Source organism: Rutidosis leptorrhynchoides, chromosome 5 (assembly GCF_046630445.1).
Source record: "Rutidosis leptorrhynchoides isolate AG116_Rl617_1_P2 chromosome 5, CSIRO_AGI_Rlap_v1, whole genome shotgun sequence".
Lineage (NCBI taxonomy): Eukaryota > Viridiplantae > Streptophyta > Magnoliopsida > Asterales > Asteraceae > Rutidosis > Rutidosis leptorrhynchoides.
Genome location: NC_092337.1, coordinates 162,313,736 through 162,327,011, shown reverse-complemented (window position 1 = coordinate 162,327,011; position 13,276 = coordinate 162,313,736). Strand labels below are relative to the sequence as shown.

The 13,276-nt window shown below is 34.3% G+C and overlaps 1 protein-coding gene across 1 annotated transcript; it reads right to left on the bottom strand.

The window, feature by feature from the left end:
• Positions 1–263: 263 nt before the first annotated feature.
• LOC139849140 (uncharacterized) lies at positions 264–3,457 on the bottom strand. The gene is made up of 9 exons (XM_071838809.1): positions 3,195–3,457; positions 2,459–2,961; positions 2,287–2,358; positions 1,232–2,186; positions 1,076–1,146; positions 814–873; positions 690–713; positions 403–508; positions 264–282 (listed from the first exon to the last, which is right to left on the bottom strand). The coding sequence occupies exons 4-9, from the start codon at positions 1,312–1,314 to the stop codon at positions 264–266; spliced, it is 363 nt and encodes a 120-aa protein (XP_071694910.1). The 5' UTR covers positions 1,315–2,186; positions 2,287–2,358; positions 2,459–2,961; positions 3,195–3,457.
• Between the last annotated feature and the right edge of the window lie 9,819 nt (positions 3,458–13,276).

Genomic DNA, 13,276 nt, shown 5'->3' with positions numbered 1-13,276 from the left:
AGGTAAATCATATGTGATTGTAAATGAAAATTCGGAAAAAAAATTCGTAAAAAAAAATTTCGAAATTTTTAAAAAAAAAAAAATTCTTTTTTCAGAGAAAAAAATTTTTGAATTTTTTTTCAATCACATGTGATTTTCGTGACACATGTCACGCTCTCATTGGTCCCTTGGATCTCAACTTAATTTATGGATTCAAATGAATATTACTCATTTCATATACGAAAATACTATCAAAGTTAGCCAACAGAAAATCAAGTGACTAGTTAGTACGCAAACGAAGCCCTGTGAACCAACAAAAAAAGACACAACAATATTATAACAGGAAGCTCTAATGTGCCTAAAATACATAAACATTCATTTAGTCGCGTTTGAAAAAAAATGGCAAACAAAAATATTTGACACAATTGATAAAAAAAAAAAAAAAAAAAAAAAAAAAAAAAAAAAAAAAAAACTACGTATATTGGTGGCCTTTGTGTTACTTTTATATGCAAGCAGGACCACGCCATACCTGCAATCAAACCATCAAATACAGTTTTTTTTAGTTTATACCTACTCATAGGAGATAAAATAGTTAAATATGGCTCAAATTAGTTGATATAAATAGGTATATATCGCAACTGAGCGATATATAAACATAACAATGAATAGGTATATATCGCAACTGACATAGTGAGGTGATCAGAAGTTACCCGTGCAAAGAGTCTGAAAGTTTTCTGAAAAAGACGTATTTGTCAATTGTGTTTCAGAATAACGAACCTCAAAACATACAAACATTTAATATATGACTGTTTCTAATACGATTAGATTATGTACCTGCTGTATTTGGCACTATTTTCCCATAGAGGCCCATGAGTATTCGTCCTGCAAGTAAAACTGAAAATGACAAAACATCAAACAGTTGGTGTGCGCAAAAATACATAACAAACTATGACAAACGCAGGAACTTGGATTGGAAAGCACACAGATTCGATGACAAATTATCACAAAACTCAATTAAAAATAAACAAAGTAAATAAGGGAATAAGATTCATAAAAAGAAAGATAATCTCTTCGATGCTTTAGTTTGTATAATTACCGAATGAAACAGCAGAGAGCAGTTTTGTGGAGGTTCTGCTTGCTTTTAAGGTGCAAATGTTGTCCCCTGCACTGCAAAAACATAGCTGATGTTCTCTTTTACAACAGAACCGAATGTAAACCATTAAAACTTTAGCTAACTGCAAATGAAAGTTACCTTATTTTCTCTTGAGGTGCCAATCCAGGTTTGACTTCTAAAATATACATACAGTACCTGTGCTCAGGTTCTATGCATATCATTGTAAAATTTGTAAGATCGTGAAACGTTACCTTTAAAAAACTGATGAAATCCTAATCTTTCAAACAAACTTACCCTTATCAATAGCTTCAAACAGCAACAACAACACATCCACCAAAACAGAAACGAACGCTTGGAATTGGAAAAAAAAGCAACAAAAAAAAAAAAAAGAGCAAAAAAATATGGTAAAGATAGACCTTTGCAAAGTGATGAAACACTAACCTTTCAAACCTTGGCAAACGTTCGCAAAGTGATAAAACCTTGATTTTTCAAACCTTCGCAGACCGCCGCATACTTAAGGAACCATAGCAGGCAACAGCAAAACCGATGAAACCCTAAGTTTTTAAAAAGAAATCGCCTGTAATAATAAGTTAGAAAAAAAAACATCAACAAACAACATCAAAGACTATCTTTAAAGCACAGCAACATACACAAAATTTAAACAAATGACAAATATAGATTGCGACTATAATATCATATGTACTACCTGAAGAGTCAAAAGCTTACACAATTGATAAAAAACACCTATATGCTATGTTTTTTAATTATAAATCTGTAAACTGAGGAGGAAATAATAAGTTTGCCAAAAACATTAACAAACAACATCAAAGAGTATTTTTAAAACACAAGAACATACACAAAATTTAAACAAATGACAATTATAGATTGTGACTATAATATCATATGTACTACCTAAAGAGTCAAAAGCCACGAAGTAAGGATACGTTGGTGTAATTCCCCGCTGAACGAATGGAACAGGTAAGTTCACCAATTCAGACCGCATTTTGTGACTAAACGGGTCTAAGTAGCTGCTGATGCAAGTCTAACCCAAAACGAAAAGTTCATTGTTACCTATATAGAGAATGGCCAAAAACTGGGGTGTCGTTAGCTTTGAAAAAAAGGACTTGCAACACTTAAATACAGACAAATTGATTTTATAATTAACAATAAACTTAGTTATAATTAATCTTTACCATGGACTCGTTTAACTTCCTCAGAGCTTTATCGGCAGCCACTTTTGTTGTGAAGCGTACAAAGCCACATCCCTATGCATACGAACAGATAGACAATAATATATATAGTGCAGACTATCACAGATTCAGAGAGTCACCAAAAACTGTCGCATATAAATATCAAATAGAATACCTTTAAACCTCTTAGTAGATCCTTAATCAATCGCACCTCCATTATTTCTCCACAAGGTGAGAACAGCTAAAAGTGACAAAAAGATATCAAATAGGATACCTTTAAACCTCCTTATCAGAAGAAGCAACATTTTCCTTCTGGAATCGGTTTAAAAGGAAAGATTGTTTATGGCCATGTAATTCAACATAACATATGCTTAAATTCATCAGCTTGTTATCTTATACTACCATATTATTCACGAGCAGAGTGGCAGAGCACTAGTTTCAGTTTTCAAGAATTAACATGAATTTGCAGATTAAATTTCAACATTTAAACTAAATAAAGCGCAAACAACTAATTACTGAATGGTTAAGAAGATGATAAAACTTACGATGATCAGTTGAATTATGATCCAATAAGTGGTACGAAAAAATAAAAAAATTGAAATACTAACCTCTTATAATTTTATAGTATTCGAAAGTTAGGGCAAACCTCCGGACTATGAATCTCCAAAACTTGAAAACCTGAAAAGAAAGAATTTAGCGATTAGGCAACGGACATCAACCTGATGATGATGATGTTTATTTAAACCGAGAACAATAGATGAAAATGGATAGCGAAAATTTGTTAAACACCGGCCTTTCAATCGGTATTACAAACCAAATAAAAACCCTAAATCATTTCTTAACATCGACCGACCAAAATAATGAAAAGAAAAAGGTAGGGAAAAAATCAAAGCTTTCATACAACCACTTACTTTTTGAAGAATTCTACTATGTGCCGAATGGCTGACCTGCAAAAAAGCTCACAATTACAATACCTTTAACATAAAGCCTTTAGGTTTTTTTGGTGAGGGATGTTGGTGCAAGTCGACGCAATAGACGAAGCTTTTAGGGCTTTTTGTTCTTGTGATTTGATTTATTGATTATGAACTAAAAAATGAAGAATAGAAGGGTATCGGTTGAAGAAGATGGGAGGATTGGGTTGAAGAAGATGGGAGGTATGGAGATGCCTGACATGATAACGTGAAACACAAAAAGGAATAAAAATTAGTCCAACAGGGTGAACAGTAATTTTATAACAGGGTGAACAGTAATTTTATGTGAGGGAGCTGTCACGTAGAACAATTAGATTGCGAGCTTAACTTTCCCTAACACTGCATTCTCGAGTTTTTTTTATAACAGAAAGAAAAAGAAATTGACAGATTAAAAAATAACAGTGATTCTCGAGTTTTTATTTCAAGTGGAAAGGAAAAGAGAGTAGAGGATTAGAAAAGATAGTACAGTTATATTTTATTAACAACACTCTCCGCCCATATTTGGACGGATTAGGGAGGATAGTAAAAAACACTCTCATCCCCTTTCTTTTCCACTCCTTTCCGCTGAAAAATAAACTCGAGAATACAGCGATAGAAGATGGGTAATTCATACACTTAAAAATAACTAGTTTTTTTTTTTTTTTTTTTTTTTTAACTCCCTAATATGGTGAAATTTTTAAAATTTTAAGATGGAATAAATGATTAAGAAATATAAAACACATAAAAACAGGGTAATGTAAATGATAAAGAAATATTTTAAGATTTTAAGTTAACTTTTTTATTTTAAAACCAATGTTCAGTCAGTTTACCCAGGTCATTAGCACCCAGTATGCGTGCTAGAAATAAATAATTACCATAGAAACCTTAACCTTTCTAGGAATAACCTTATAAAACCAAATTCCCATTCCTAACCTTATATTTTTGAAAGTATAAATTATTAGTCAAACTTATGTCTTTTTCATTAATTTAATCTTAAAGCTAATAGAACTACTCTCAACTTCGAGATCGGACTACTTGTTTAAGATAGGAAGTTAGGCGAAATATTGTGAAACGATTGCAAACTTATTGCCACTATCATATGGCATAATAAGCATGGATCACTGAGGCAACAAAAGAGTCTCAATGTGGGCCAACTTAGAAAATTGCCAAATGTAAAGCTAATGCTAAGCATGAAAACAAAAGAATTGGAAAAGTTAAAAGAGCCAAATGAAGGCCAATAAGAGTGATGAGAGCGAGAGAAAAGAGTTCCAATGAGAACCACACACCTTTAATAGCTCTAGTTAGAAAATAAAAGAGTCCAATGATGACCAACTGTTGTATAAATCTGGATTAATGAACATTAGGACTACTTGTACTCCTTGGTCTGGTTCAGACTAGTTCTTATAATAATAACTAAAATTTAATGATTAGACATCTTTTTGACTTTGCATTTTGCTTCCGCTTTTAAACCAATTTCATCCGTGTCATGACCACCGCGATAAACCAAATTCCGATATAAACTACCCATTTAATATTTCTTTTGATACATTACCTAGGTGAAATTCATAAATAAGTATTAATCTTTGAAAAAAATTTGAAGATAATTTTCAACTGAAAATACAAGATTAACCAAAGTATTGTCAAAATATCTCATTAAATACTATATTTGATAAAAATGCCCAAGGGAGTATACTTTTAAATGTTTAAATCTTTATTTGGTTGAGGACAAGCAAATGTTTAAGTGTGGGGAATTAGATAACTCTTAAATTATACATGTTTTTGAATACATTTTAAGGAGCTATTTTGGCATTTTAATGACATTTTAAGTACTTTAACATACAAAAATGGGTAAAAAAGGAAAAAAGGTATTTTTAATGTTTTGTTTGAGTTATTTATTAAACAGGATCAAAAATAGATAAAAAGTTGCAGAAATGGATGAAGCCGCTGGCATGAAACAATGGAAGCCGCCGGCTTGGGGGTTAAAATGATGAAATTCGAGAATATTCTAGAAAAAAAGACAAAAATCGAAGAACTTAGAGAACAAGTAAAAGCAACAGAAGCCCCCGGCTAATGAAATGAAGCCGCCGGCTTGATCAAAACTGAAGTCACCGGCTACCCATCCCAAGCCGCCGGCTACGGACCGTTTATGAAACTAACTTGGCGACCAAGTAATACGTAGAAAGCTGCAGAATCAGTATATTGGTCATAACTTACTCAGACGATCTCCGATTAAGGCGTTCCAGGTGTCCCGACGTCCGTATGACATAGCTCTACAACTTCCGTGTTGGTCCCTTGATAGCAACGGGAGTATTGTAGGGGGGGTGAATACAATTTATTTTAAATAACTTAACAGTTAAACACGATTAGTATTCAAGCATGTAAATTAAATAGAGTCACATGTAATTTTCAACAGTTATTCTTTATTGATTGAATCACAAAGAATCACAACTATCCTTGGTGGAATAATAGTTGGTTGATACAGATTACCTAGATTATAGCCAGTGTTGTAAATCTCCTTATTTCTCCCCGAGATCTCTCCGAGATCTCATTTTTGGAAAGCCGCCTAGACGAGATGTCCATCTCCCGAGATTTCTCGGTCAATGGGTTCAAACTTGGTCAAAGCCACGATTTCTCAAAATTTCTCGATCATTTCTCGAATTCTCTCATAAAATCTCGTAATGTTGTAGATTTTTTCGCTAATTTATTGGATTTTCTTGTAAAATCTTATAAAAATGTATATAAATATACATATATTGATTTATTTGTATATATTAATATTATAAAAACTAAAAAGACAATGTAAGTCAACGTCCGAGATCTCCCCGAGTTTTTTCGAGATGCCGAGATCTCCCAAAAAATGTCCAAACGAGATCTCCCCGAGATCCGAGATCTCCAACCTTGATTATAGCTAAGAGGTGAACTAAAAGCTATTACACGTTTTTGACTCTAAATAAATAAACCCACACCACTAGTTGTTACAATAGTGGATACAACAATTTATAGTAGTCCTATTAACCGTGTAATGGTTCTATTTTTCCACTGGTACATAGGATGTCTGTACTTGTGGGGACAACTGCATCAGAGAGCATGCTCTCCTCTTTCCTCTTTGGTAGCTATTTGCAGGAACACCCCAATTCGGTTTGGCACCACTATTTGATTAAACAAATAGAATGTTGTATTCCCTAGGTGTTGACAAAGTATAACCCATGTCTGCACATGCGTTAAACTTCTGCATTCCCACGTGGTCTTGTAAGGTCACTTGTCAGCCACCGACGCGTGTCCTTTTCTGTTCAACTTTGTCTTTAACTTCTGTTGAATAGTACCATTGATGTAGACCACTCGGGAAACTACTATGCTTATAATGGAGCATAGCTGTCTTGTGTAGTAAGCTGCATTCCAGCTGTGCTGGTTCTTCATTGCTGAGTACACATCCTGTGCTGATTGAAGAACACTGTCTACCTTGTGCTGGTAGACTGAGCAGCAAACTAAACACTCGACACAACAATATTTGATGTCTATACATAAATAAACTTGTGCTAACTGCACATAACATTTTAGTGCAAATAAATTACAGTTTTGTTATAATTAAATCCTTAATTATTTAGGGACTCTACAATCTCCCCCTATTTGATGATGACAAAACCTATGACATATAGAGAAAACACTAAAGCCAGCACCGAGGGACCTAATGAAAAATAGGCAGTAAATTTGTTCCCTTTTAAGTTTGTTTTGGGATCTTTTGCTGAGTTATCCATATCTTATAATTTGATATGATTTTAAAGATAAACTCATTTCACTTTCATTACAGCAGAGTATATACAGTAATTACAAGAACATCATAATGAAAAATGAAATAAACAAAAGATCCAATTTAAGCACTAGAGGACTATCTATCTTTATCTAATTCCTCTTTAGATAGCTCCTCTTGTTTGATTCTCCAGGCTTCAGGAAACATGATAGGTATATCAGCAGGATCAAATACAGGAATATGAGGAGGTAGAATGATGCAATCTCTTCTTTGTGGGCCTTCACCAGTAGATTTCTTCCCTTTAGGTTTTTGAGAAAGTACTTCTTCTACGTTTACTACTGGTGCATTCCCAAATTTTGTAGCTTTGTTGAAGAGATCTTGGATTGTTGAAGAGATCTTGGAGTTCTGGCCTTAATGACTTTTTAATACCACTTTCAGCTTTACCAATGAAATACTCCAATATCTCCATCCATTCACTGAATCCTAAAGATCGTAACTCATCATAATTTATCCTTTCTTGAACATTATTCTCCCTGCTGATATTGAAAGCACTTTTTGAGCCTCTGTGCACCTTGATGATCTTGCTGGAATTTGATCTTCTGTTCATCACATCACCATACTTGCTCCTATAATAATGATCAGATAGTTCTATGGTTCGGGCAGTTTCCATAGGAGCAATAGCAGGTGCTTTCTCAGCAGCTTCTAGTTCATCAAGGGCCTTATCCTGTTCCTTGACAATGGCTTTAGCTAATTTGAGGGACTCAGCCTCTAGCTTTCTATCAGCAGCCAATTTGTCTTCTATCTCCTGAAGCCTTACTGATAATGCTAAAAACAAACATATATTTCATAGCATTATCCCTCAAGAAAGACAAGCTTTTAGTTGCAATTGTTCTATTTACAAGTGATATTCGTTTAAATAATAAAAGGTGAAGAAAAAAGACAGATTCGACGAATTGAAGACGCAAACGACCAAAAAGCTCAAAAGTACAAAGTACAATCAAAGTGGTTCAAATTATTGATGGGAAACGTCTAAAAATTACAAGAGTACAAGACGCGAAACGCAAAATACAAGATATTAAATTGTACGGAAGGACGTTCAAAAATCCGGAACCAGGACCAAAGTCAACTCTCAACGCTCGACGCGACGGACCTAAAATTATGAGTCAACTATGCACAAGAATATAATATAATACTTAAATAATTATATAAATTATTTATATATTATATATATTTAAAAATAACGTCGACAAGCTAGAAAACAACCAAAGTTGAGCTGTCCCAGCTAGCCATGCGATCGCATGGCCAGGAAGAGGGATTTTCATGCGGTCGCATGACCCAAAAAGTCAGGCCACATGCCAATAAATTTCGCTGTTTTGAGCAAGTTTTACACCATCTTTTTCTCTTCCTATCTATCAACGTATATATATTTATATTTATATTATAATTTTAATTTTAATTTTAATTTTAAATTCTAATAATAAGGGTATGTTAGCGAATGTTGTAGGGGTGTAAGTCGAAATTATGTCCGTGTAACGCTACGCTATTTTTAATCATTGTAAGTTATGTTCAACCTTTTTAATTTAATGTCTCGTAGCTAAGTTATTATTATGCTTATTTAATGCCGAAGTAATCGTGATGTTGGGCTAAATACTAAAAGTGGGTAATTGGGCTTTGGACCATAATTTGGGTTTGGATAAAAGAACGACACTTGTGGAAATTAGACTATGGGCTATTAATGGGCTTTATATTAACTAAATGATACCTCGTTAATTTAATATATAGACTTATAATTTGACGCATTTATATATAACCACATACGCTTGACTAGGCACGGTGGGCGGGATATCTATAAATACCAATAATTGTTCATTTTACCGGACACGGGACTGGATTAATAGTTAATGGACTAGTTAAAACAGGGGTGGATTACACTCAAGGGTAATTGGTGTAATTGTTAACAAAGTATTATGTAACAACCCAAACCAAACCACGACAATTCCCGTTAAATTTTACAACAAAAAAAAATTTCTGGTGCAGTTCAATTGCGCGGCGCGCCAGGTGGGTGCGCGGCGCGCCAAACCACCTAGACAGCCCGCTGTCCCCGGAAGTCAATTTAACGAAAATGTTCGACTAGTTCCCGACATTTTTAGCCAAAACGCTTTCAACCATGAATTCATATATATAAAACTAGCACGTTTAATTAATAAAATTAAGTTTACGGAGTGGGTCCGACATCGACCCATATTACCACCTTAAGTACCAAAAATACAATTTTCGACTTTAAGATTTTAATACAAAACAAAGCCGAGCATGGCGATCGGGAATACACTACCCAATCCTAAACAATCCAAAAGCAAGTCACTAAAGCAACTATACAAGTCTTCTAGTCCTCGCGCTTACCCGAGCCACCATCCGCATGCAATCTATAAAAAGAGTCAACAACGAGAGGGTAAGCTAATGCTTAGTGAATGATAATATACTACATACATATATATGTATAAAATGAATACGCCACACAAAACAAATACCGCATACCGAAGCATCCAAGTATAAAGCATCTACACTAAGCATACCGTACGATCTAAGCAACGAGCTAAAGATACAACACAAAAGATAGTCCACCAACGACAAAGTAAACATCGCCAAATAGCTACACCCGGAGGGTTAGCTACAACACAACATCACATTAATATAATACAATAATAATAATACACAAGGTTAACCCCTTAACCTCAATCACACGAACATTGGCCGAACAACCCGAGCCTTGTGAATTCGCACAACCCGAAATTCACTTCTCAACCATAAGATGACCGAACAACCCGAGTCATCGTGAATCCGCACTACCCGAGATCCACTACCTCAATAAGGTGACCGAACAACCCGAGTCACCATGAATCCGCACTACCCGAGATTCATTTCTCATTACTAAAGCCCACGGTCACGGGATTATAAAATCCACCACATCGGGGTCATCCACAACACAACCATATCAACCCTTCGCCATTAGGGTTATAACAACTAAATCACAACCATGTGTGATAATGTGCACACAAAATGTGCACCTCGCCAAAGTTGGTCAACCAAAACGCACAACCGTGCCAATTGGACTTATACACAAGTCCATCAAGTCCACCTATATGTGAAGTGAGCTCTATAACCGAGAATCACTTCACCCGACCCGCACCCATCCTACACATACATATGCACATAGGATATTATCACTCACCTTGAAGTCTTGAAGAAAGCTTCCAAGTAATCCGCAACTCGTCAATGGAAAGTACCTATTCCATTATCACAAATATCACAACACAATTAGGATGGATTTACAAACCACCCAATTCGACCCTTAGTGCAATTTCGACCCAAATGCACTTCCAAGCACAAACCGTATCCGAACTAACCAATAATCACTAACACAAGTGAGAATGGCTAAATAAACCCGAACTCAAGTGTTAAACACGTGTCATACCCATTTTGACACTTAAACCCTAATTTTGACCCATAAAGGTCAAAATCTCATCCTTTACAAGTTTGACACCAAAACACATTTAACTCGGTTTAATACTTCAACTTAATCCATTTTAAGTTTATAAACCTCATTAATTCGCCAATCGGGTCATAATTACCACCAAAACCTAATTTGACCCAAAGTCACAATTAGTCACCCAAATTACCCTAAATGGGTTCCAATACTTCCATAATCACTAATCCAAGTGATTAAACTCCAAACCAAAGCCTAATCAAGGCCAAAACGTCATCCAACCCAAAACCCGCCAAGTGACAAGAATAACTAGTCACCATAAACCCATTTCATCACCTAAGTGGGTTACTCAACTGTCATAACCCGTCCTTAACCATAAGAACGCGTTAGATAACGTATGATTTCATTGCGAGGTATTGACCTCTATATGAGACATTTTTGAAAGAAAACTGCATATATTATACATTACAAACCATAACCATTATTTTTGTTACAAACTTAAGACAATAAAAAGAAGATTAACGTTTAGCGATAATCTTCGACTTACAAACTTTACAAATGATGACAACAACACGGTTTCTAGCATATTTTACAGTACAACATCTTGGATATGCAGTTTTATTTTTGACACAAACATGCGTACGCAAGATCCTGGTTAGATCCAACATGATGCAGCGGAAGCTTTAGAAATCACCTGAGAATAGACATGTTTAAAAAGGTCAACATAAAGTTGGTGAGATATAGGTTTAATGCCGGCTGCAATATATATATAGACCACAAGATTTCGTATATAATCAGTTTAATAAAAGTATTCTAAGTGGTTGAGCACTCGGTAACCATACTTAACATTTTCACGTCGCATATTCCCTTTAATATGAAATCTTACTACACCGTACCAAGTGTAGTCACAAAAACGAAGTACTGTGCAACCGTTGAATACTGGTCGTCCAGTCCGGTTGGGGTTGTCAGGCCCGATAGATCTATCAACAGGATTCGCGTTTACAATACCGCTGTAAATATTAGTTACCAAGCTACAGGGAAGTATGCCAGTGGTACAACTCAACGTAGAATATATTTTTCAGTTACTTGTGTCCATAGCGTAAAACATAAAATACATGTATTCTCATCCCGAAATATTTAGAGTTTAAAAGTGGGACTATATACTCACACTTGTCTTGATGATATATATAATTTGACTCGGTCTTCCAGTTGATATCACGGACCTATCCATATATAATATATCAATATGTTTTCATTTTAAACAAACGTTACATATATATATATACTTGTTATACTTTTAATACTTTGAATATTTCCTTAGTCCGAAGTTAGCATTCCGATGTTAGTAATTCAATTTTTAATGGTTTATTTTTAGATGTTTAATATACCCGCAATAAATAAAACCCCCAACGAAATAAATAAAACCCCAACGTATATGTATTGGTCGAGATTAATCTTGACCCATGGTACCGGTGTTGTCAAATGACGTGTTGCGTACAATCATGGGATCTTATGATTAATCTTCTCGTGTTGTTTACGGGTGATCCTGAACCATATAAAATTGAATTATAAGTACATATATATAAAATATCATGTTATCTTAGAAGTATGTGATTTTATGTAAATTTTTCCAATGAATCCCGAAGTCATTTAAGCCTTGGATAACCAATTTTGTTTCGGTCATAGTTTCTTCGTTACAAGTCCGTTTTCGTTGATTCAACTTGCCATCTCCTTGGATCGAGTCCCTCTTTAAGACTATGAACTGTAAATACCTTAGTTTGTATTCAAAATCACACGGCATAGGTCAAACTTTAGTGAAACTTATGAAGTTAATCATTTTCGTTACAACAAAATCATTTAATGACCATTTTTCTAAAAATACTTATACTTTGAAAAACCAAGTTTTACCTTGTTAAATTAGCATATACATAAGTTATATTACAGGTCTTGAAGTATTTTAAAAATTAAGTTAGAAGGATCTATTTAGTTTGCAAACAAGTTTGAAAACATTCAAACTATGTTCTTGTTGTTAAACTTGTATACCACAAAATATGATAGCTATATATATATGAATCGAATAAGGTTATGAACATATATTCTACCTCAAGTTCCTTGGATGAAGTTGCTGTAAAAGAGAAGTAAGAAGCTAGAATCAAAAGGGTGATAGAAGTGGATGAAAGATTGGAAGTAAGTTGGTGTTCTTGGAGGGTTTTCTTGAAGTGTTTTTGTATGGTTTTCTTATGGTGTTTTAGTATGGTTTTTGAAGCTAGATCTTTATGGAATTTTGCTGGGTTGTTATGGAGTTTAGAGAGTAAGAAAGAGTGTGTGTTTTAGCTAGGAAATTGAAGTAGTAAATGAAGCAAAATGATCATGTATATATACACCATAAAAACGTGAATGATGATGATGATGGACAAGTTCACATGTTGTATTTTTGTGTAATAATTCATGCATGCATCCAAAATCCAATTACCTTGCTCTAAGGGCAGTAACAAGGGTGGGTTAGGTGGTGATTTGATGTGTATTTACTATTAGTAAATACGTATAGAAGCTTGGTATGATACGAGTACAAATACTCTAGGTATACGTATAGAAATTTTGTGAAAAATGGAATGAGGATTCAAATATAGCTATCTTTTGTGAATACACTTATATGATTTTATGTATTTAAGTCTTTAAAAGTGATTAAATACATTACTTATACAATATATGTATAAACATTATAAGTCTTAAGTATTTATGTCAATTAACGTTACGTATTGTTATCATTTTGAAAACTTAAGTTAGTAGTTTCAAAATATACTTATAACT